Below are 24369 nucleotides of genomic sequence, written 5' to 3'. Positions count from 1 at the left end.
GAAGAGAAACTGCTTAGAAAAGATTGCAGATGAATTTCTGCTCGAGGTGATTAACGTCTTTCATGCTCTGATGAAAAGGTGGTAATTTGACAGTTGATCCAGGACCTGTAGTCGGTGGTTGTTTGTGGTTTTTGGCTCAGCCTTCAGCCTGAATCGCCTCCGTCGCTGTGTTGACTCCTGCTCTTCTTAAGTTTGCGTTGGCTCTTCTGAGACAAAACCCTCATTATCCTCACTCCTCTTCTCTCAGGGTTATCGTTGGCTTCCAGAGCACACGTCTATTGACAGTGTTAAGCAGCAATCTTACTGTTCAGACACATATTTGTTGCTGCGGCGACGGGTGCCAGCGGAGCCACCTCCTGTAGCAGTGTGTAGAAGTTTTATCAAACGTGCACAGCACATCTGAGCTGCAGGATGGCGCTGAATGTAAACGACATGAGACTTGGCCCGTGTTTTTTTTTTTGCTCTGGATTGTCCCTCACACTATAAAACCCTGATGAATCTTTACTGCTGAAGTTGTCAGTGTGTTTGCTGGCCGTGGTTGCCATGGGGAGGACTGTGAAATGTTTGGCTCGGGAGGATGTTTCTGTGGCTTGAGAGTGATATGAGAGTAGGTGTTTCCTTTTATGTGACGGGGTCAGGGGTCCTCTGGGTGCAACCTCGCTGGAATTGTTGAACTCAGTCATCCTTGCAGTGCTGTTCCTGCCCTGGTGGGTGGGGGGGGATAAAATGTGTACCGGTAATCTAATCTCACATACATTATCAGCATTATGTACTAAGTGGATGTTGATCTCAAAATGATGCATGTTCCAAGATGCTTCTCTTGTTTTTCCTGGATTTGTTCAGGTGGGAAAGTTGATCGAACTGCTGGCCGGGAAGGCGGGAGTCCTGGACGGACGCTTTCACTACGGTACGGCTTTCGGTGGCAGCAAAGTGAAGGACGTGTGTGAGGATCTAATCCGTTACGGATACAACTACCAGGGCAAGGACTACGTCACCTCAGGAATTACTGGGTAATAAAAAGATCAAGTTTTATCCCAGTGACCAAATGTCAGGACTGTGTAACACCATCCGCCAAGATTTTCCAAAATATCATTGCTAAGAGGTCATTATTAATTTTAATGGCTTTCTCTAAAATAGGAGATTGAAAAAAAGATGGATAAAATATCAGACCCATTTATCATTATGTTTAAGGGCTGTGACTTTTGTCGAAATTGAAAAATAGAAACTTCTCACAATATGATTTTAAGCATGGATGGATTATACTTGAGATCATTCATTTGTGTATTTTTTCTTATATACACTCTACAAAACAATAATACAGCTCTGATTAACATAATCACAGCGACTCATAAGACTAGCAATCACAAAAAACTGTTTATTGAACATTTTCTTTTTATCCATTTCAGATTTTTGCATCCATCACAAAAACATTATTGTAGTGTTGCTGATTCAATATTTCTGGTTGCATTTGTCGGGCTGATGGAGAGAGTGTAACTGCTGTATTTTCCTCAGAGAACCCCTGGAGGCCTACATCTACTTTGGACCCGTCTATTATCAGAAACTGAAGCACATGGTTCTTGATAAGATGCATGCCAGAGCCCGTGGTCCCAGGGCCGTCCTCACCAGGTAAGACCAGCCGTCTCTGCTGAAATTATCCTTCTGCTTGTGAATATTTTCCAGGAAGTAGAAAATGACGTGGTGTGTGAAGATGTGATGACGATGAGGGTTCGTTCTCTCTTATTCTTTGCGTTCATGACCGCTCTTTTCGTACTGACAGGCAGCCCACAGAGGGTCGCTCCAGAGACGGAGGTCTGCGTCTGGGTGAGATGGAGCGCGACTGTCTGATCGGCTACGGAGCGAGCATGTTACTGCTGGAGCGCCTCATGATCTCCAGTGACGCCTTCGAGGTGGACGTGTGTGGACAGTGTGGTCTGTTGGGATACTCTGGATGGTGAGTCGAAACAACAGATCTCTGGGTTCTGGCCTTTTGTTGATCATTTTCCTTGAAAGCATTGCAAAGTTTAGTCTGTTGTTCAGGTAATGTAGGTTGTAAATTGCGACCCATCTGGAGAAAGTCAGTTTGCATTTACTACGATGACGACTGTGGGATCCGTACAGTCAGTAACAGGACGGTTTGTGTCTTGCAGGTGTCACTACTGTAAATCTTCCTGCCACGTCTCCTCCCTGAGAATCCCGTATGCCTGCAAGCTTCTGTTCCAGGAGCTGCAGTCCATGAACATCATCCCTCGACTCAAGCTGTCACGGTACAATGACTGAGGACGGCACAGGGCCAGAAACGCGGTCTATGTGAGTGAAAGATTAGATTCAGAGATAAGTTACAAAATCTGGATCGGATTTAATTTGTAAAAGACAGATTTGAGGTTTAAGCAAGCGAAGAGAAGCGGGCTCAAGTTTCTGTTGAAGTTCACAAACTGCAACTGTGAAATTTTCAAGATGTTTGCTGTTTTTTTTTTTCCGTGTCATTTATGTTAATATTTTGCAGCCATATTTTCTTTGTGTCTGTACATAATAAACAAGATTACTTCACAGTGAGATGCTGTGTGTTGGAAAGTTTGACTTCTTTTATCATTATTACAAATATTAAAAAGGCTTCTGTGGGCGTCGCAGCTCAGCAGGATGACGTTTACTGTCATGATCAAACACTGCAACAGGTCTTGGGTTGAATCTTCACCATTAAAACAAAGGAAACTAATAATCAAGAAATTATTTTTTTTAAAGGGATTTTGTCTAGAAATTATTTTTTTTTACTAGACATGATTTAAAAAAAAAAAAAAGGGGGCTGACCATGATTAGTATTCACCACTTTTTATCATGCAAAGCTACAAGTTGTTTGTTGTTTTTGTTTTTTCATTTTTAGATAGTTAAATGTGTCTGTTTTTGTCACACGGGCAATAGATGTCAAACCAGATACCTGAAACTTTATTTCACCACCTGACCTTTAGTGTTTGAGCTGGATTGTCCCCTGTTTGATTACAGCTGGGGACATTTATCACAAATGAACTCTCTTTACACTTCCTCACCGTTTCTCTACAGTCTAATAAAGTTGAAATGCCAAACGGGTCATTATTGAAGGAAATTACTCAGTGGTAATACAGCTGAGAGTTCAGCCCCGAAGAGTAATCATGGCTATTGCAGAAAGGATAGGGATATATATATATATATATATATATATATACACACACAACCTTGTGTGTGTATGAAATGATATACAGATTTTGTTTATTTATTTTTAATTAAGTTAAAGTGATTATTATATCAAAGAATACAATTCTGTTTTCAACAGTTTTCTAATAATTGTTTGCACCTCCTATGAATTCATTAGGTAATTTTTTTTTTATTTTTCTATTTATTTGATCTTTTTTTTATAGCATTTTTCTAACTGTATAAATGTTTTTTGTTTTGATTGAGTTGATGCAGAGGTCTGGGAAAGGTATGTATCAAATATGCCACGTCAGGCATTAAGGGGTTAAAATTCATACATATTTGCATTTCAGGTCTGCAACCCATACCTAAAAAAAGTTGCAAGTAAGGTCCCTCAGACAGCTCTGCATCAGTGGTTAAATCAGGAACGGATTTAACCACATGGTCAGGTGACTATTTTGACTAATCTTTGTCAGGCATCACGATATCGTTACATTCTCAAATGTCACTTTGAACTACTGTGTTTTTTAACTGTCATTTTGGCCAGACAAATTCGTGTTTCAGATAAAAAGCAGTAAAAGTTGTACTTTGCATCTCCCTTACAGTATTTTATTTTAATGCTATGGACGCTCCAAATGCAAAAACTGATGTATGAAAAGACGATTAAAAAAAAAACAAAAAAAAACATGAAATGTCTAAAGTTCATACACTCTAAAAAAAAGTTTTCAAACAAAGTAAAAATCTGTGTCTGTGCGCATGTCTGCATTTTTGGACACAAGTGAATCATGATGGGTCTGAAAGACAGAAATGTTTTGGCTTGTTCTCAGATATTAGTATACCCAAAATATAAACATAATCACATGGGAAATGAGCAGTCATTATAACATCTCAGTTAATATTTGCAATACTGACTTTGTGATGATTTTCCTAATCAATAACCTCTACAGATTCACAAGGGCCAAAATTCAGTCGCAGCAAAATAAAGAACTTTACATAAAAAACATCAACTGCTGAAATATTGGAAGGAAACTTTTAATGTGACATCAAATCTGAGGCGTTAAACACCACAAGAGGTTTTCAGAAAACTGGACATGTCAAACACCCACCATAAAGAACAGAACATAAGAATGAAGAAATACATTTAAAAAAAAAAAAAGAAGAAACATTTTATGTAACTTTTTGGTCAAATGCATATCTTCTTTTTTTTTTTAAGATTTCATCTTTTTGTACACATGGAATCAGTCCCTAATGATGCCCATCACCCTGCTCATCTGAGAGGTTTATTTAGCTGTAATTTAATCTGTTACAAACAAACTGGCTGCTCATAAAACCATCTTGAGTGTTTTGTTTTTTACACCAGCTGGATGCTCGGTGTCACAACTCTGACATCACCCAGACGCAGCGCAGCAGCCTAGCTGACGTCAGCAGAGAGGGAAAGCTGCTCTGAGTCATATGTTTCCTCTTTAAAATGCTGCTTTGATGCCATCAACATGTTGTATGTAGCGTAACCATACCCCCCACTCGCATACAAGCATACAGCTCGACTGGGGTCTTTTCATCGAACAAAAGCAGAGCACATGCGTTTGTGCGGCCGGCGTGTGCGATAATGGGAAGGATGGGCAAGACTCTTTTGGTGGCTGCACCTGTTCCATTTTATGAGGCTCTAATAAGGAGATAACAGAGACGGGACGAGAAAAAGATGTCCGCTGATGGACATTCAGGCTCCACCTTCTTTTTCATTAGACTTAAATTAATGGCATTGCCCTCTGAGGTCATGTCACCCCATGAACCAATATTCACACCAAAACATTTTGAGTTTCTACAATTGTACCTCAGTGGTTTTTGCATGAAAAATTACGTCCGATTTTTCACAGTCTTCCAACTGGAGTCATTCCTGCAGCTTTTCTCTTCCTGTTTGAGTCAGACTGAGTTTGAACCTGAGCTCAGTGTCCCGGGATGTGGCCGCCACCTTGTCCTGCCCGTGAGCATCACCAGCAGTCGCCTACGCCTGCGCACTGAAAAAGAAAGTCTTCCTTTGCCATCCGTGGTGTTGTGAGTAATTCAGCCATAATCCGCCTTTCTCCTCTCCCCTCTTCTTTTCCCTCTCTTCTCCCCCTCTCCTGTGGTTCCATTCATATTCTAATCACAGCTTTCCCTTCTCCAGCTCTCAGGCACTCCATCAGAGCCCTCCCAGCCTCGGGCTTTGCACTTTTACTTCCCCCCCTTTGTGACCGTTCCCTCTTCTCAGAGGCACACCAAAAATAAGGTTGCCACAACGAAAGAGTGAGCGAAAAGAGCCGAGAACTTGGATAAAGAAAGAAAGACAAATCCCTAAGTGTGTGATTTTAACATTGTTGGTCGGATCACAGTACGTGTCAGCTCCGTAAAAGTTTTCAGGGAAGATGATTTTATGGTGCAGTCGCCGAATGTGGCAACAAGTGGCTGCGAGATGTGAAAGTGAAGCCCAAAACAGGGAAAGGCAAGTGCGGCGGTTGAGTTTGGATGTATGTTTATTTGGAGCTCAGGGGTGTATAAAAACGCATTAAATACCATAATGGAGGACGGGGAGGCCACAGTGTTGGGACTGCGTAGATCTAAGCTTCTTTTTTTTTTTTTTCTTTTTTTTTTGTGGGTTGGGAGGGAGCTTTTCTTATTCAAAACAGCTCCACAAAAGACTTCCAGTGAGCCTTGCCACATCCCCATCTGACTTGGGGCCATTCATCAGCCTTCCAAGCCTATCAATGACATGTCCCCATCAGGGCTCCTATAAAATCAGCCCCTTTCCCATGAAACATCAGCAAACATTTTGACGGGTCTGGCTTTCCCCCCGCTGGATTTCTGGAGTCTCTGCTCCCTCATCCCCCCCCACCCACCCACAACTCCTTTCCACCCTTATTCCCACCTCCCCCTCTTTCCTCTGCCAACACCACCCCTCTCTGGGCGAACCTCAGATCCTCAACATCTCCTGTGACGGGCAGTGGTCACGGAAACACAGAGCGAGACAAGGGGCGATCCGCTGAGGTGGGGGAAACGTCTAAGCCTTTTTCTTGGTGGAGCCAGTGTCGTTGATGGGAAGAGGATGCATTGCGGGCTGCTGGAGGAGCCTGATATGGATTCCACAGGTCAGTCCTCTTAAACTATGCATGCGTTCAGGAACATAGCTGTCGCGCTTCTGTACGTCTCGCACTTTCTCTGGAGTTCAGAGGGACTGTCCGGATGCTCGGCTACTGATTTCATTGAAATTTTCAGATTTTGTTCCATGATGGACTGTTTGATTTTTGGTCATACACATTTATAATGACTGGTGTTATAGACGCACTTGTTCAGCAGTTTCAGACATCCAACACTGGCTGGAAGTGGCTTTTGATTGTCATGTTAATTAAAAGGAGGGCAGAAATAATTTTAAAAAACAAGTCCTAATGTGTGCACCTGCTCCACTCTGCTCATTTATTGGGTATCGAACTGAAAATGAGCCGTTTATTTTAGAAGAGAATCTTTCTGAGAAAACCGACTGAAATGTTGAAGTGCAACAAGTTCTGTAGTAATTAAACGTAATCACGAGAGATTTGTTGGTCAGCTGTTTTTCTTTCAATTTATGGACTTCTAATTGTCATTTGGTGTCACAGTATTGCAGTGATTGTGTAGAAAAGTGTTTAGTCCTAAATGTGTGTTGATAAATGAGTGAACATCCATCTCAGTTGTTGATTAAATTTAATCCAATTATTTAGATCCCCAACTTATCTGTTCTTGTGGCAAATGAAGCTTGAGATCTGAGCCTCTGTGGAGAATTAGCTCCACTTCAGTGAATTTACTTTTTCATTTCTAAGCCTTTGCCTTTTTTGTCTTTTTGTTCTCTGATAAAATGAAGGAAAAACTGGAAAATGATATGATGAGGCTGTCAGGGGTACTGGCTGTATTTAATTACATATTCAAATTAAAAATTTAGTCGTATTTGAGGAAAAAAGGCGAGGGGAGATGATGGCAATTATGTGGAATATTACGAATCTATTTATGTTTTAGAGTGAAGCTTGAAAATGAAACTTAAAAAATATTTCTGTTATGTAGAAAGAAGCAGTTCTGTCGTGTTGTTTTCAGCTGACAGATTTTTGTCAGCGCCTGCTGAGCATCGTGGTGTACATCCCTTATCAAACAAAGTTTTCAGATCTGGAGTCCTGACAACAGCTGCTACAATTATTGTTATTTCCTTTGTAAAAAGAAAAAAATGTAAATATTTTGTGTGGAGTGTTTCTGTTGTTTTGTAGCAGTTAGAAATAACAGCTTAAGTCAGTTTATCCCTGTAGTATTAAACTGTAGGTTTATTGTCGCTGATTATTGCCTTCAATTTAGCACGTAATTGTTTGATAAAGAAGAAATTGTAGCTCATAGTCACAAATAATGACATTTAGAAAATGCTTTGTTGCACCTAAATTAATAAAATACATAATTTCTCTCTTTTTGACATTTATGGACTAGTGAGTCCCCTTCTTGAAATAAGAAAAGGGATTTTTGAAAGGATTTGCACTCTTTTAGGCTGTTCCTACATGAAAGCCTTGGTATTTTGCTGCTCCTCGCTCACAGAAAGCACACCAGTTGAGCTATTTCTAAGTAGAAATTAAAACAGGACAATGGCCTCTATTCCACCAGACTGCTCCGGTAATGTGCACAGGCTCTTTTAAGCAAGTGTGCATGCTCGTAGTCTCCAGGGAACAATGCTGGATTCCTGCCGTCTTTCTGAAAACATCTCAAATAGAGCCGTGGCTGCACCGCAGCCTATACAATCGATTGTTGTCAGCTTGCCCTGTCACATTAGTGACATTTTAAATGTCCTGTATTGGCTCTGTTTATGTAAATACAGCTTTGCCTTGATTCAGCTGCAGGATGATGTTGGGTAACTGCAGAGAGGACATTTACAGTTTCAATGACAGTCCAAAAAAAAAAGTAAACCAATTTCACCTTAATTTCTTTTAATTAGTTCACTGTTGGAAATTCTAAAAGTATTATTTTGAAAAGTTTTCTTTTTTCATCATCATGTGATTTCAACAAGTAAAAAAAAAAAAGTTTAGTACTTCTTGTACTTTTTTTTCCTCTAGAGAGCTGGATTGAAAGATGCCTCAATGAAAGTGAGAGCAAGCGATACTCCAGCCACACGTCTCTGGGGAACATGTCCAACGACGAACGTAAGCAGCACCAACCCGTGGAAATTGAGCCCGCGTTCCTACTGAGAACTGCCGGTAATCAATATATCTTAGGGTTAATGTTTACTAAAGACACTCTTATTCAAGTTTTCACAAAATGAAGTACTTAAGAAAAAACCAGTATGATTGTGTCACTGTCTTATTTTGTCCTTACAACTTAATTGAGCCCAACATGTGTTGCATGTTGCAGATGAGGAAAAAGAAAATAACAGAGCCACTAAATCACATTCAACACCAGCTACTCTGGAATGGTGAGTAATTAAGAACAGATCATTAATTGTTTTTCTTTTATCATGTATATAGAAATAGAAGAGTGGGAAAATGTAAAACATTTTCAGTACCTTCTTACATGTTATACTGTTAAGGTTAATAGTATATAATCAGTCCTCTGATACGGTCAAGGTTGAAGTATTATTTTGGATTAAATTAATTAAAAACACATCACAGCTTAATTTAATGCCTTATTCCTGTTTAGCGGTGTAGCATAGAAGAGTTCATTATTTTTTAGCCATGTCAGATATCAAATGTCATTAATTTGAGGGCTGTTACATGACACACACACAGACACACACCTGGGTTTCTCATTTCTTTTCTGGAAGTGCTTAACTTTAGGTTTCATCTGAAACAAATGCAGTATGAAAAGTGTATTTGTTTGTTTTTAAAGCCTCAATCATTAAAGTGATCGGAAAAATCTGATGACTGGAATTTTCACATCCAAATCTTTTTCTTTTTTATCAACCTTGACGTGGAAGTTATAAAATCAGCTAAACTGAAATTGTAAAGCTTGGAGCTGAATTGAATAGAAAATAATAAAGCAGAATTGTGATCTTAAAAACTGCAAGAGCTTGTTTTAGAGACGGTCATAAAGAGTGAAAACCAGAGCCAAGGCCAAAGGGAAATAATGCAAGTTGTTTACAGATGTTGCATTAAAAGGAAATAATATCATTACTTTTTCATTTTTATGTTGAATTTCTTATGTTTTGCTTTTTATGATGAGATTCCTACATTAGTCATTTCACAATGAAATTTCATTTATTGTTCCAAGCAAGGCTGTTTTTTAATGATCTGGCATTATAATATCATATTATTGGCATTAACTAAATTGGACTTATTTCAGTTCAGCACATGTGTGATTTGATTGTATTTAGCTGGACTTAGCTGGACTGCCTTTGGTTGTGAATTGGTGCAGATGAATAAACTGAATTCATCCAGAGCTATTTGAGCCCTGTTGGCATCTTCTTATCTGCTCTAAAGACACACAGTAGTTCTATATTTCCAATCAGTAAGCGCAGAGTCTTTAAGGCTCTTAAAACAACAGGACCAGACTCTTACTGGAGCCAGCCCAGTTTATTCTTTTGTTGGCTCTGATCAAGAACAATAAAAATGCTTAAAAGACTTTTACACAACTAACAGTATTACAAAAAAACAAACAATATTGGAGTACCAGATATAAAAGAACTGTAAGCCATGACAGTTTGGTGACATGTACATCTGTGGAAGTGATCTGTTTCCCCTTGAAGCATCAGTTTACTGATCTTGGATTTTAAAATGATAGTTTTTGTTGCTGCCAATGCTCTTCTGTAGAAATTGGAGGTTTTGTTTTAAAATAAGTTACAAAGTTTCTCCAGAGAATTGAAAAGCCTCATTTAACGGACTAATAATTATTCCTCCATGATGCATAACAGATTACTTCTGTCACAGTATTTTTATGCTCCCTGTTGCAGAGGAGATATTAATAACCTCAATGTATAAATAATTGATTAAAGGGCAAAAGCCTTTGTTTAAAATATGACTTTAGTAAAAAATATAAATGATTACTTAAATGTGGTTCAAGGATCGTGATTGTTACTGTAATGTAATAGTATATTACTGTCTAACACAAGTTAAGCAAGATTTTACTATAGGTTGTGGTTAAGGTCATTTTAACTGTTTTGTGTCCAGTTGAAACAAATTAATATTTTTTGGGGGATAAGTCCTTTGCTTATTTTTCTGTCCGGTAATCACCTGATGCATTTATTTATGCCTCAGTAGCTAATTTTTTCTGTTTTACAAACCCTAACATCATTCAGATAAATCCTTTCCAACAACACAAATCATAAACAAGAATTATTTTGTAGAAGTTGTAGAAATAATAAGGACTACACTACATGAGTCCATGGTATTTTAGTTGGCGTGCCCCAAGGCTCAGTTTCAAGCCCATTCTGATTTATTTAAAGGTATTTTCCTCTATAAGCAGGCTTGAAAGCTACTTTGAGGTGTTGAGTAAATTTTGCGTTGAACCTTTATGCGGCAGAAATACTCTGAACAAACAAATATTTCTCTTTAATACTATCACTTTAACTGTTTATTATTTCTGCAGCAGTTCCCAGACACACTTTTCATCACCAGTAGAAATGTAATGTCGCTTCGTAAAGATTTAAATTGCCCACAGGTAAAAGTATCTCAACGTGACAGGTTTTATTTTTCAAGAAATTTGTGCATCACAAACTATTTACCCGAGATTGTAAATCACTCCTATTATTTATTTTTCAGTGTTTGACACAGTCCTATAACCCGTTGCAGCTCTGAAAACAGACAACATTGAAATAATTGTACCCTGAAATGTGATATTGTGAATTTGGAAAATCAGACTAATTGTGAAACTTGACTAAATCTGCATTTTCTCTTTTATAATTCCCAGCTACTCCCATGGGAGCTGTTGTAGCCGTTTGTGTTGCTGTGAGATTTGTGCTCGACAGTTAGTTGATGTACAGCTGCAGTTAGCTGCATGTAACCTAGCAGCTTTAATGTGGTTTATATCCATTTGTTAAATCAGGCACATCATTTAATTTTATAGTTTTTAGCCCGGCCCATTTACACTGTGAATTACGTCACGTACAGAAATGCCACGATCATTAGAAGCCTTTCTTGATGTTGCTATCCTCTCATGTGTTGCTGCTTTGTTTCACAGGTTAGAAGAAAATTATGAGATAGCTGAAGGTGTGTGCATCCCCAGAAGTGCCCTCTATATGCATTACCTAGACTTCAGTGAGAAGCACGACACACAACCTGTGAACGCAGCCAGCTTTGGGAAGGTGAGAGTCAATCTTCAGTCTCATAACTCTCACCTGCATCCTGTGACAGCAAATCAAAGCTGTGTGGGGTTTTTCATTGAGGTTATTTGTATAGGTCACTTGATTGTCATTGTTGAGATTCACTTTCTACAGTAATAACCACAAAATCCCTGAACAGAATCTATAGAATTGACACGAAGGCTGAAATGTCATCCAGTTAATTGGCCACGAGCTCCAGCCTGGCTGCTTCATCCCGGGTTTGGTTTCGGTGCTGCAGCTCCAGCTGCTGTGTTGAAGCTGCAGCGACTGCAGCTCAGTGTGAGCACATAATCTAGAGCCAAAGGAGATGTGCTTTCGTCTGTTCCCACAACCCCAAGGAGTTCCTCAAGCCTTCCTACCCCCAGCCATCCCCTGTACCCTGGACTCCGGCCCCAACCCCCAACCCCCCGGCCCACCCCCGCCCCTTCACAGCTCCTGTCGGAAGATATTGAAAAAGAGAAGGGGCCTGGATTAATGTGTAATTAAAGGAAATTTGGAAGGGTGAGATGTTGCGGAATGTTAGATCAGTGGCTGGAGCAGTGTGGGGTGTCCTTTAGGAAGGCTTCATTGATTCAGGACAAAAAAACGAGAGAGGGCCCGCTCTGCCTCCCTGTCTGCTCATTTATCAAGCGGGGCCTGACAGAAACTTCACAGCTTGGCCTCTTTTTTCATCCCACACAATGGAGAGCTACACTGTTTGCTAAAGTTTCTGCACCAGGAGCCGGACCGAGGAGCCAATCGTCCTGGAGAAAAAGAGAGGAAAGGAGGAGATAAGAGGGAGAGGGAGAAGGATCCGTAGACGAGGGGAGGCTCTTGATAAAGGAAAAAAGTAATACCCCTGGATGTCATAAATGGATGGCTTGCTAAGCTTTTTTTAATGTCATGGACCTCCCTGAGGATGCAACCATGAGACAGATTGTATTGAACACGTTTTACCTTATTTTAACCAATGTATCCTGTGGTCATCATCATTTAACAGATATCAGGTCATATAAACCCCTGTTTTGACCAGATACACATTATCTCCCTGCTTTGATCCTTCAGGGATCTGCTTTCAACTCACATGCCACATATATAAAATAATAAATATCAAAAGTTAAGCTTTCTTTCTACACTCAAAGCACACTGACATCTTTTATTTCCTACTGTAACAGATTATAAGGCAACAATTTCAAGGACTAACTACCAGAAGACTGGGGACAAGAGGCCAGTCTAAGTAAGTCTCAACTTTATTCTTTAATGAAACATCTGAAACTAAAACACACAATAACGTTAACCAGCTGTGTCCAGTGAAACATATCACTAATATCAAAGAGAAGCTTGTAATCATAATGAGCTGAAGCACGTTGTTGTTTATAATAGTACTAGTTGGAGAGTTAAATAGGTGTTTTTCTGCAGACTGCAGTGATGCTCATCTGCTCGGTGTCTCTGCTCTGCAGGTACCACTACTACGGCATCGCAGTGAAGGAGAGCTCGCCGTACTACGACGTAATGTACTCCAAAAAGGGGACGGCGTGGGTGAACGAGACGGGGAAGAAGGAGGTCACGAAGCAGACAGTGGCGTATTCACCGCGCTCCAAACTGGGGACGCTCCTGCCAGAGTTTCCAAATGTCAAAGACCTAAATTTGCCTGCCAGCCTGCCAGAAGAGAGGGTAAACAGGACTTTTAAAAGTCCATCCCTGCATCCCCCTCCTCACCTCACCTCTCCCCTGCCACCTCACCATCTTTGTTGCCCCCCTCTGACTCTTTTATCCGGGTTTGCATTTAGAGAAGGACCTTGAGGATTTATGTGCTGCCTCCCTCACTACCTCTTAATCTTTCTGGGGAGATAATAAGATCCAGCAGTGGACAAAAGCCAGGCACTAGCTGTCCGGCTCTTAAAGGGGGGCCATGATTTTAAATTGTTTGTGTTTTGCTGATCTCTAAAGCTGGTTTTATATCGCTCCGCTCCAGCCTAGACCTGTAACATGTATTTATTGGTTCACATCTTTTGTTTGAGATTTATTTTCTTGTTTTTGCTACACTTTTTTCAGTTTCCCCACAAAAGGGAAAAAAGCCATTAAGTTTGTGCTGCAATTAGATTAACGCTCAGCTGTTGCCCACAGGTGTCAACCTTCATCATGATGTACAGAACACACTGTCAGAGGATACTGGACACTGTTATACGGGCCAACTTTGACGAGGCAAGGGTTCTCCTCCAGCTCATATTCTGCGTGTAGCAGACTCACTTTTCTCTGATTTGTGTGTGGAAATAGAAACTTCTTCCTCTAATATTCCTGTGTGGTGTCTGCAGGTCCAAAGCTTCTTGCTGCACTTCTGGCAGGGCATGCCGCCCCACATGCTGCCTGTCCTCTGCTCCCCCACGGTGGTGAACATCGTCGGCGTTTGTGACTCCATCCTGTACAAGGCCATCTCCGGGGTCCTGATGCCCACCGTCCTGCAAGCACTGCCTGACAGGTGAGTGTTTTTGATCTGCAGCCTCTAAAGCTGGATGTGGATACAATATGTCTTGTTTTGTTTACACCCTGAAATGATCCACAGTAATAGGATGGCTGTTAATAAAGTCTTGTACTTCTTAAATGCCTGACACTACACATGAAACTACTATTTTTTTATTAAATCAATCAATACATAGCAAGCTTGCTATAAAAATACAGATTTAAAGCAACCCTGCACTCAAAAGCAGTAAATTACTTGCAAATTCTAGATTTTGACAAACTATACCTTCAAATGCTTCCCATGCAGTTTGAATGAAGTGACAAGTTGGCAACTTTAAACCTACTCAAATGTATTTAATTACAGGTTGGCCTTTACCTCTCCATTTTTATCAGTTAGTTTTTGTTACCTGCCTCAAGGTTGCCGAGCTGTAACTCAGATCAACAGTGGGCAGGAGGTTCATGTCTAATGTCTTTTTATTTTTGGGTCCCAAACCTGTGTTATTTGTGTGATAAAGACCCGGAAGTAACTAAATATACAAGCAACATATTGTCATATCAGACCACTGTTACCCTCCTCAACATGGCTGTTTGAAGTCTGGCTAGGAACTGGTGGGAATCTTTTATTCAACAACAAAAATGGAAATTTGTAGATTTAAATGTCAGTTTTGTGACGTTAATGAGTCCGTAAAAGGATTTGTAGAGTTCAAAATCTGGAAAAAATAAACACGATGTACTGAGATCTTATCAGTTGTGGTCCAGAAAAACGTGATTTAAATACAAAGCTCTGCTGCTTTCTCTGTCAGAGACAAGGCAAGGTGTACTCTCGTCTTGAGACAGCGTCTGCTGAGACTAGAATGACAAGACTTATTCACTGGGACTCTTGTCGATCTGCTTTGTCCCTCCTCCTCCACCCAGTTTGACTCAGGTTATTCGAAAATTTGCCAAACAGCTTGATGAGTGGCTAAAAATAGCACTTCACGACCTTCCTGAAAACCTGAGGAATATCAAATTTGAATGTGAGTACAGAACACACTGACATGACTGTTTACTTCTTAAGTAAACATCGGTTCTACATTTTTATGGCATAAAAGACATAAATTAATCACACTTTGTCTGCGTTTGTGTTTCTTGTTTCCAGTGTCGAGACGATTCTCTCAGATTCTAAAGCGGCAAACATCTTTAAATCATCTCTGTCAGGTGCGTTATTTTGTTTCGAATGTTTTTAATAAAATCCATATGAAAAAACCAAGCTGATAAGGGATACGCGGGTGCTTGGATGTGTCATATTGTTGATTTATCTGTCCACAGGCATCGCGGACTGTGATAAACAGTGCAGACATCACCTTTCAAATGTTGGAGGACTGGAGGAATGTGGACCTGAACAGCATCACCAAGCAGACACTTTACACCATGGAGGACTCGCAGGAGGAACACCGGCAGCTCATCATCCACCGTAAGTCCCTGCAGTTAAACTCGGTCCACTCGAACCCACCCAGACGGGGGCGGAGAGTTGCACTTTACTCACACGTAAACAACAAACCGGGGGACAATCATTCCCACGACCAGCCAAGTCAAGGCATTGATGATGGAGAGCAAAAGGTTAAACAAGTTCACTCTCCTTCTAAACACCCTGCGGAGCTTCTTCAATTCAGCGGCTCCTGACAGGAGCAGAGGTCGCTGATATGTAGAGCTTCCTGCATTAAGATGCAGTTTGCGTCCAGCTCCTTGATTTTAGCTGTAACATGTGACCTGACGTTGTTTTTCTCGTGTCACAGTGTATCAGGAGTTTGACCGTTTATTGGAGGAGCAGTCCCCGATCGAGGCGTACATCGAGTGGCTGGATTCCATGGTGGACCGCTGCGTCGTCAAGGTGAGACAGCACTTTTTTTTTTCTTTTTCTTTCTACACTCTCAACCAGAAAAACAGATTTTTAAACTTGACTCAGCACATTTTGCAAATTTGGTTTGATTTCAAGCTTTATTTAGCTATATTTTTTTAACTGATGCTGAAAAATATTCTAAATGAACAGTTTGCAGAGTTGAACTGCGATGATCCGCAGGCCGCAACCACCTGTGGCTGAAAGCCACTCGCCTCTGCACGTCTCTTTCACACAGAGGCACTTACGTAGCAATCCTCCCAGTTAATGATGTCTTCAAGCTTCCCATTTGCGTCCATTATGTGCCAGATATGGGCTTGTAAAATGTGGTCGCCCCAGCAACGTCCTGCACCGCCCAGACAATAGTTCAATAGGAAGGCGTGTCCCTGGGGGCAAATTAAATAGTTGACTTGTTGACATGTTTTTCGTTTCTGAGGGTTAAGCCCCAATACGGACCTAGGGGTTAATTCTGCCCCGGCATCCCCACCCTTCCCCCTCTTTTCTCATGGAAATGTTCTCTCTAGGTGGCAGGGAAGAGGCCCGGGTCCCTGAAGAAGGTGGCCCAACAGTTCCTGCTGATGTGGTCGTGTTTTGGTACCAGAGTCATCCGGGACATGACCCTCCACAGCGCGCCCAGCTTCGGTGAGCTGCTAATGCCTCGTCATCGTACCATGTTCACAGGGTGGTTTGTGTGTTCAGAAAAGAAAAAATCTTTTGCAGAATTAAGATATTTTTCGACATTTGATTTGTTTATTTTTTGTCAAAAGTTTTACTAGTAAAATCTTTCTAAAATCAAGTTACCTTTGAATATTTCATTCAGGTAAAATGAGTCAACAGCAGTGATTTTGCCACCACAACTAGTATTTAAATATAATTTAGGCAATCATTTGTTTTCTCAACCATTTTGACCATCTTTGAACCATTTTTGCACCATTACATGCCGCGTGTCTGTAGTTTTGAGGTTCCCGTCGTCATCGCTGAAAGAACTGCACGAATCTCAGCTCGAAAAATAAGGCGAAAGGAGGAGAAAGTAAAATGGCTGCTGCTTTAAGAGCTTGCTGTGCACAACCAAAGTTTGCAGTTAGTGAGGAGCAGTAAAAAATGAAAGAAAAGAGAATGGCTTCCCTTTCCTCTTGTTGTGTCCTTCGGCACTGTCTGTGAATATCAAAGACACAGCTGGTAGCAGTGTTTTGATAAAGCCAATGTCCGTGAACAAACAGCTAATTAACAAAAGCCACCCCTCCCCTCTCCCAGTGTGTTTGCCCGTCTTTTCCATTTTATGACCGCTCAGTATTGCAGCCCGCTCCCCTGAATGGCTACAAGTGTTTATTATGCACACGGCGGCAGCGACCGGCACAATGACACAGTTGTGATGACACTCCCTCACATGCCTCCAACTCATCTTTCGTGTGACCCCTGAGGTCAGCTGACATATTTCTGGCACCGAGTCCGTACACGGAAACGAGCCCGCTCGCTTTCTTTTAATGACACTCCTGTCAGTCTGCAGGATGTGATGTCACCTCACACTTTTAGACTCATTCTTAACACAGATGGGTCTTGTTTTGTTTCTTCCACTCACTGGCACCGTGTTTAACATAAACCGAATAATTTCATGTGAAGCGTTTTGTTAAAAATAAAACTTTTGTGGTCTGTTCGTGTGCTCGCAGGGTCTTTCCACCTGATCCATCTCATGTTTGATGATTACGTGCTTTACCTGCTGGAGTCGCTGCACTGTCAGGAGAGGGCTAATGAACTCATGAGGGCCATGAAAGGCGAGGGCGTCACAGGTGAGGCTACAGATGCACAGATTCATTTGTCTTCCTACGTGATAACCAGTGTTTCCCCCTGCAAAGGTGTTTGTGCTTTGTGTGTTAGAGTATGCTTTGTGAGACATGCCAGGACCTTGCAGTGTTGAGGGCTTGTTGAATAGCTGTCACCGTATTAAGTTGTTTTTTTATGTTCAAAATTAAATAAGATAACAAATTATAAGGAAACGAGTCTGAAGAAAATGATGCATCACTGTAAATTTCCAAAATATCTTTACTTTTAGACCTGAAATAATGTTAGTCAGTCTATTTTTTTTTTTTTTTTTTTTTTTTACATAAATGTATAGTTTGGATATTTTATCACTCGCTTAAGTTGTTTATCCCATTGAACATATTCAGATCGATCAGTTTTTGAGGATTTGCTCCTGATTTATGTGTTGAGATAGTGATGAGGTTTGGTGTCGGTGCTGTCAGTCGGTTAAAAAAGATAAACTGAAGGCTTCATTTTAGACCTTTTCACAATTTTCTCATGTTTTTGTGGTGCACGTGAAGTGCTGTTCAGTCGCTGGTGCAAATGATGTTGGTAGAAATATCAAGTATCAAGTTTGCTTTATACCTGAAATTTGTCTCTGCATTCTTAGTGATTCTTGTTGTCGATTGTGCCCACATTTATGGTCCAAAATCACAGTTTATTTGTTTTTTTTTTCAATAAATCAGTTGAGCAATAAGACTCAACTGTTCCAGTTTACATGCACAATGAAGGGACGTTGCTGTAACACACGTCTACATTAGTTTTGTTTCTGGTTAGTTAATGCAGTTTATATGTAATGGTTTACAGAAAGTCAGCTTTTTGTCACCCTTGTTCAGTGTCTTCATTTAATTGTGTACAAGTGAATTCATTTTTCCTTGATAAGGGTTTTGTTACTCATATGACACTAATTTGTTTTGCAGTCTCAGCACCAAACATGGCCCATGTGTGGTTTCACACCGTCTAATAATCTGTTATCTGTTGACACTTTCAGCAGAGCAAGAGGAGGAATTTGCATTGACGGAGACCACTCCGACTTCCCCGTCTCCAGGATCCTTCTCTCCCGCCCAGTCCGTCCACTCTGTGGCCAGCTCGCCCTCGGCCGCCGTGTCTCCAGAGTACACTGGAGCCACCAGCACCACAGGTGAGACAGGACTCGCACACGACGCCCCCCACATGAGCTGAGCACAGCAGGTGTCGCAGCACGTAGTTGCTCTGCCACCAAACATTTGTTTCTGTGTTCGTATATGTGTCAACCAGGCGCTGTTCAGTCATATACCTGGTCCCTTACATACACAGTGACAACAGCGGGCAGCTCTGCTCCTGAGGCCGGACAGCAGCTGTCCTGTATGAGGAGCAGCGCTCCGGTCCCTCCTCCATCCTCCACCCACAGGATGCCGGTGTACACCCACAGGGAGGAGCACGGGTACGTGTGGCTCATTTTCAAGGTAGTTTTCACACTGTTTGAATTTGATTGAATGAATTCTCTGAATGTTTCCTAATGTTGTTGTAGATACCCTGGTAGCTACAGCTATGGCAGCTATCCCAACCAGCATCCCCACTCCATTCAGAGCCAGTACCCGAGTCTGGCCCATGAGCCGGCGATCGCTGCCCCCCTCCACTACTCCGCCTACCACCGCTCATCTGCACAGGTCAGTGCCCGTCGCTCAGGGACAGTTCACTCCCATTACTAATGAAGGGAAGCCACTTAATAAATCTGCTCTGCTAAAATGAAACACACCTGAGTATTTGCTTTCATGTAATTTCTGCTTTCCGTATCAAGTAAGATGGTTATCGTTTTAAATAATTAACTAAAACACTCCCATCTTCATCACAAATTCTGCTAGATTTAGAAATATGAGGGAAGAACAAAATAAGTTTCCATGGTCCCTGTAGACCGACCAGTACCAAATAATAACCTATAAAGATTAAAGACAAACTATATATATATCTATATATATATATATATATATATATAGATAGATAGGTAGGTAGGTAGGTAGGTAGGTGTGTGTGTATGTATGTGTGTATATATATATATATATATACACACCGTATTTTCTGGATTATAAGCCGCACCTGCATACAAGCCGCATCCGCTCTATTTAAAAAAAAAAAAAAAAGATATGCAAGCCGCAGATATTTATGTTGTTAGATTAGATATTTACTACATGTACAGACATGTACATGTTTGTACCTAAATAGATCCTTTCCTAACAGTGTCTTTTAACACGGCAGCAACTTTGCTGATTAAAACGGGACAGAACCAAGAGAAAATAACCGCTATTTATTTATCCATTTATCTGTTTGAAATCTGCTTCTAACTACTTCTATCTGCTAAAGAAGAAGTCACGTATTCTTCTTTGCATTTATTTTGTCTTAGTTTTGATTCTAATTCCGGTTAGAGCGCCCCGAGCGGTGGAAGAAAAATCCACAGAACCTTTGTATAAGCCGCATGGTTCAAAACCTATCAAAAAAGTAGCGGCTTATAGTCCAGAAAATACGGTATATAAATAAACTATGTGTTTATACAGTACATGGCCTCTGCAAGGAAGCTGTTATTTAACGTGGACATTTTGACCCCGATGTGTCAGGCTGTGTGCAGGGCTGGTTAAGTCCTTCAAGGTGTGGCGAGTGTTTTCCTACACCTGCCAATGTAAATGTTATTCTAAATGTAACCACCAAGTGCAAATATGGAGTCATGAGTATGATGATGTATTTCAAGGCTCTGACCTCAACTGTCCTGTTTAGACAATACATGTTGACCTGAAGACTTACATGTGAGGAGAAAAAGGGTTTTTAGGAAGAGATTCAGTCCCTCGTGTCACGGCTCATGTGGCAGGTGATATAAATTCCCTCTTTTGGTGGTAATATCCTGTCGAGGGTCCTCCAGCCTCCGCTGGCCTTTATTGGTGGGAGGAGATCAGCTGGGCATCAGCGCTTGTAGGGTTTCTAAAAGTCCATGAATCCGGCTCTCCACACAAGCGGAAGCAGACAGTGAAAGGTGGCTCTGCCGGGGCCAAGAGGGGGCCCTGCTCTGTTACTTCTCATTCTGCCTCTCAATAGTCTCTTCATCTGTTTGATGCAGTAACCGCAGAGCAGGGCAAGGGGGCATTTATTAAAATATTGTTATTCAATGGTCTCTTTTTTTGCTTGCGGACAAGAGGCAGCTGAGAAGTCTGTCCTGCGCTGACTGACTTTTTCCATGCTGTGATCCCTCATAATGGATTCAACTGTCATGTTTATATTTAGCCGGAAAAAGGAAAAGGGGTCTGACTTCCACATTTTTTTTTTTTTTTAGAATTGTCTGAGCTTAAATGGGGCACAATGCCGAGACTTTGTCAGCACAGGAGTTTGGACACAGAGCTAAAAATCTCCATACTTACAGATTTAGTCTGTGCTGTTTGTGGTCAGTTGCCATTAGCAACCAAAAACAATAACAAGGAAAAGAAGACGGGAAGAAACACTTTCTTCATGAATACTCTAATTTTCTTAAGTGGTTTAATTTCTATTTTGACCTTTTGTGACACAATTTGTGAGGCAACTTCCCTCGACAGGAAATCACCATCTGCAGGGCAACCGCAACATTTAGCGTTTCACATATTTATATACATACATACATACATACATGCATACATGCACACATGCACACATGCACACATACACACATACATACACACATACATACACACATACATACATACATACATACATACATACATACATACATACATACTGTACATACATACATACATACATATATTTTGTGCAGACCTTGATGATAAACTTATAATGATCCATTAATCAGGTGTGTTGATGCAAATCCTGCAGCCTCAGACTTTTTTTTTCTTTTTTTAATATCTGATCAAGATAGCAGCCATAAAAAAAAGTAAATGGAACATAAAACATGTAATAAAATCATCCAATTAGCACATCACATTCAAATAAAAAAACAACCACGTTTAAATAACAATAACCACATCTTCTTCAACGTACTCTTTATGATCATTTAAAGCAAAATGAATGTGTTATCTGAAGGTAAAGGTTTTCTATTTCAGTAGTTGTGTCTCCACTGAAGATTTAAAATGTCTTCTTCCCTCTCTCTTTTTGTTTGTTTTTCTGGACAGTACCAACAGATGTCTCGAATGGAGCCTTGCTTGATGGGAACTCCTCGGTTGCATTCCACGCCTGTCGCCCCCCGGTGGCCAGATGTATCTCCTGCTAATAGCTGTTACAGCAGCCCACCTTTGCATTCATCCCGCTATGCCACCTCCGGGGACATGTACTCCCCCATAGGTCCCCGCAGGAACTCTGAGTACGAACACTCACAACATTTTCCTGGCTTTGCCTACATTAATGGCGAGGCCACCACAGGATGGGCCAAATAGTCTTTAAAACATCACTTTGGACATCCACGTACAAGCTCCAGCCCTGCCAAACCAGCAGGTGCAAAGTCTCTGAACACTTTCGGTCAAGTGCATCAAAAAAGGAGCGGAGATAAAGAAGTACCAGCATAAGGTGAAAGGAATCAAGGCTGCAATGACAATTTGAACAGACTCATCACTGATGATGTTGGCATTACTTGAGCAGAGGTTTATTAAACTTTTCATCGTAGTTGATGGAAGAAAAATGTTGAGATCCTATATATTGTCAAAACTTGCAGCAAAATCATTTTGAGAGTGCAATGCTGCTGCCAAGCTGTGCCTTTGTTTTAAGGAATGTACACCTCTCCCAGAGTTTCTTCAGTCTCTCAAGTCAGAGCTCACCTCAACCAGTCAGCGCTGTAAGCTGTTCCTGACAGTACAATCCCAGTGACGTCGCTCAGCACTGCAACATGCTCTTGTAATGAGCTCTGATGCCTTAACCCTCTCCTGGGACGCCTGCTATGCCATTAGAAGGTGACCCCCATCAATGAGTTAAGGTGTTTCCACCCCTGGACAGGTTTTTTTTTTTTTTTAAATGACTGAATGCTGTGACTCAGAAACAACAAATACATTCTCTTGCAAACTTTTACGCTTTTCTGCTGTGAGTATATGGTATGTTTTTTTCTGTAACCTTGTAACATGGTGTACCTTTTATTTTCTATGTTACAATTGGTACTTTGTCTCTGTTTTGTATGGTTAGTAAAGGATGCATTAACTTAGAGTTGTGTGTTTTTATAACGCACTCAAAGCTACTGAGGACCTATTACCCTGTGGGTATTTATAGAAAGGGAAAATATCAAAGTGTACAGTAACAGAAGTTTAGTCACTTTTGTGTAAATACCGTAAAAGCACTGGAACACATCTGTGGTGACAGTTAAACTATCACAGTTGAAAGTTATGTGTATGTGGGAAATATGCTGCCACATAAATAATTTCACTATTTAAAACAGTGAGTCGTACTTGTCAAATGTCTTCATTTTTCTTCTCTTTTTCGTTATTCTGTCTGTGGAGAAATGCACAAAACCATGCACTAAATGTCCAAATATTAACCAACTTAATAAAAATCATTATGGTATGAAGGTCATAATGTCAGCACTGTAGCAAAGTCTCGAGCTGCAGCCCTGCCGTTTTTATATCATGCTCATTTAAAGTGACATTTAGTAAACTTCCAAATATGTTAACATTATAACTTGCACATTAAACTCTCCGTCGCTTTTCTAATTCACATGTAGCTGATAATTTATTGTTTCGCAATCGTCCTTGCTGTGTGAAGCCAAGTGACAACTCAGGGGGGGGCAGGGCGAGAAGCAGAAGAACCACACTGGAGAAAGAATTACATTTGTATGGGGAGAACATCCTGCCGTGCTGGGGGTCGTTGCACCTCAGTCCCATAACCTTTAACCTTCGACCCCTGCTGGGGTTTTTATTTATTAGAGTGTGGATCCTCTGTGGTATATCTCTGAAATCCTGCATGACTGAGAAGCAATACTTTGAATGTGGAAGACTTGTTAAAGCAGAAAAAAAAAGAAAAGATGTCTGGTCTTCATTGTGATTTAATCATCTGACCTGGGTGTCAACATCAATATCCGTTGGAGATCTCAAAAGGTGATCAGTGATCCGATCAGCTGAAAGAGACATCTTTGATATCCCAGAAACATTACTTTTACAATGCTAATACATTACAAACCTTTTGGGCTTAAAATGAGTCCATATAACATGTAAATATTTTTTTTCTTCATGCAATAATTTCCTTTTAAAGAAACTACAAGAAATAAGCAATGGTGTGAGTTAATTACAGAAACATATTTATGTACTTTATTGATTTTCTGCTTTTAACAAGTCAAACCAGTATTGGAAAAAAAAGGGTAACATTTCACCTCAAACAAAAGATTCATTTCAGCTAATTTTCTCATTCACCAGTGAGGAGTACTGATCTGATTTTACTTACTAGAAAAAAAAAAGTTATTGGCAAATAGGAAATATGTGAAGACGTGACAGCAAACATGACTAATAACCCGAACCTCTGACTGGACTGCTATCTAGTCAAGTACTTGTTAAATGTCTCATGCAAATTCAGAAAGTCAAGACTACAACCGGTTTTCAAAAGCATCGGCATGCAGTAGAGAATTTTGAGGACAAAAGGATTATAATGACTTTCAGATCCTTTAAGAAACTAATTTAACTGAGTAATATAAAGACAGGATATGCTGAAATAGAAAGATATTCTTTAGAAACTCTATATTTTGATACTTTCATGAACTTATCTAATGTGGTGTATAGTCTGTGATGTAACCCTGAACTTGCTGGGTTGTTCACTCCGGGGAAAGTTAGCAACTGTAATGAAAGTTTTCCTGTGAATAATATTTTTCACCAAGGAATTATTGACT

The 24369-nt window shown here is 40.6% G+C and overlaps 2 protein-coding genes across 4 annotated transcripts in view; both read left to right on the top strand.

Annotated features, from left to right (window-relative positions):
* The window catches only part of polr3b (polymerase (RNA) III (DNA directed) polypeptide B), a 28019-nt gene extending 25472 nt beyond the window's left edge, over positions 1–2547 (top strand). Inside the window, exons 25-28 of the mRNA XM_061722110.1 lie at positions 844–1010; positions 1513–1626; positions 1778–1951; positions 2148–2547. Of these exons, the coding sequence (XP_061578094.1) occupies positions 844–1010; positions 1513–1626; positions 1778–1951; positions 2148–2277 (585 nt within the window). The 3' untranslated portion in view covers positions 2278–2547. The remainder of the gene's footprint in view (positions 1–843; positions 1011–1512; positions 1627–1777; positions 1952–2147) is intronic.
* Positions 2548–6129: 3582 nt separating this feature from the next.
* Positions 6130–23102, top strand: rfx4 (regulatory factor X, 4). Of its 3 annotated transcripts, none has more exons than XM_061722678.1 (18): positions 6130–6284; positions 8253–8339; positions 8548–8608; positions 11308–11431; positions 12604–12665; positions 12889–13102; positions 13556–13633; positions 13744–13907; positions 14804–14904; positions 15027–15085; positions 15197–15341; positions 15664–15758; positions 16289–16406; positions 17432–17551; positions 18553–18702; positions 18819–18984; positions 19072–19210; positions 21686–23102. In XM_061722678.1, exons 1-18 carry the CDS (start codon positions 6242–6244, stop codon positions 21944–21946), a joined length of 2187 nt encoding a protein of 728 aa, XP_061578662.1. In that variant the 5' UTR covers positions 6130–6241; the 3' UTR covers positions 21947–23102. The 3 variants fall into 3 exon arrangements, with proteins under 3 accessions (XP_061578662.1, XP_061578661.1, XP_061578659.1); XM_061722677.1 differs by having other exon boundaries at positions 8253–8393; positions 18858–18984; XM_061722675.1 differs by having other exon boundaries at positions 8253–8393.
* The last annotated feature ends 1267 nt before the right edge of the window (positions 23103–24369 follow it).

This window comes from Cololabis saira, chromosome 5, assembly GCF_033807715.1.
Source record: "Cololabis saira isolate AMF1-May2022 chromosome 5, fColSai1.1, whole genome shotgun sequence".
NCBI classification, from domain to species: domain Eukaryota; kingdom Metazoa; phylum Chordata; class Actinopteri; order Beloniformes; family Belonidae; genus Cololabis; species Cololabis saira.
Note: the sequence above shows the minus strand (reverse complement) of the source record. Positions and strands in the feature narration are given on the sequence as shown.

What these genes read in the sequence shown, in the direction of transcription:
- rfx4 (XM_061722675.1), top strand. Translation starts at nt 6,242, where the DNA reads ATGCATTGCGGGCTGCTGGAGGAGCCTGATATGGATTCCACAG. An exon ending in TACGGGCCAACTTTGACGAG is followed by an intron (nt 13,634 to 13,743) that starts GCAAGGGTTCTC and finishes TGGTGTCTGCAG; the next exon opens with GTCCAAAGCTTCTTGCTGCA. An exon ending in GAGGAATATCAAATTTGAAT is followed by an intron (nt 14,905 to 15,026) that starts GTGAGTACAGAA and finishes TCTTGTTTCCAG; the next exon opens with TGTCGAGACGATTCTCTCAG.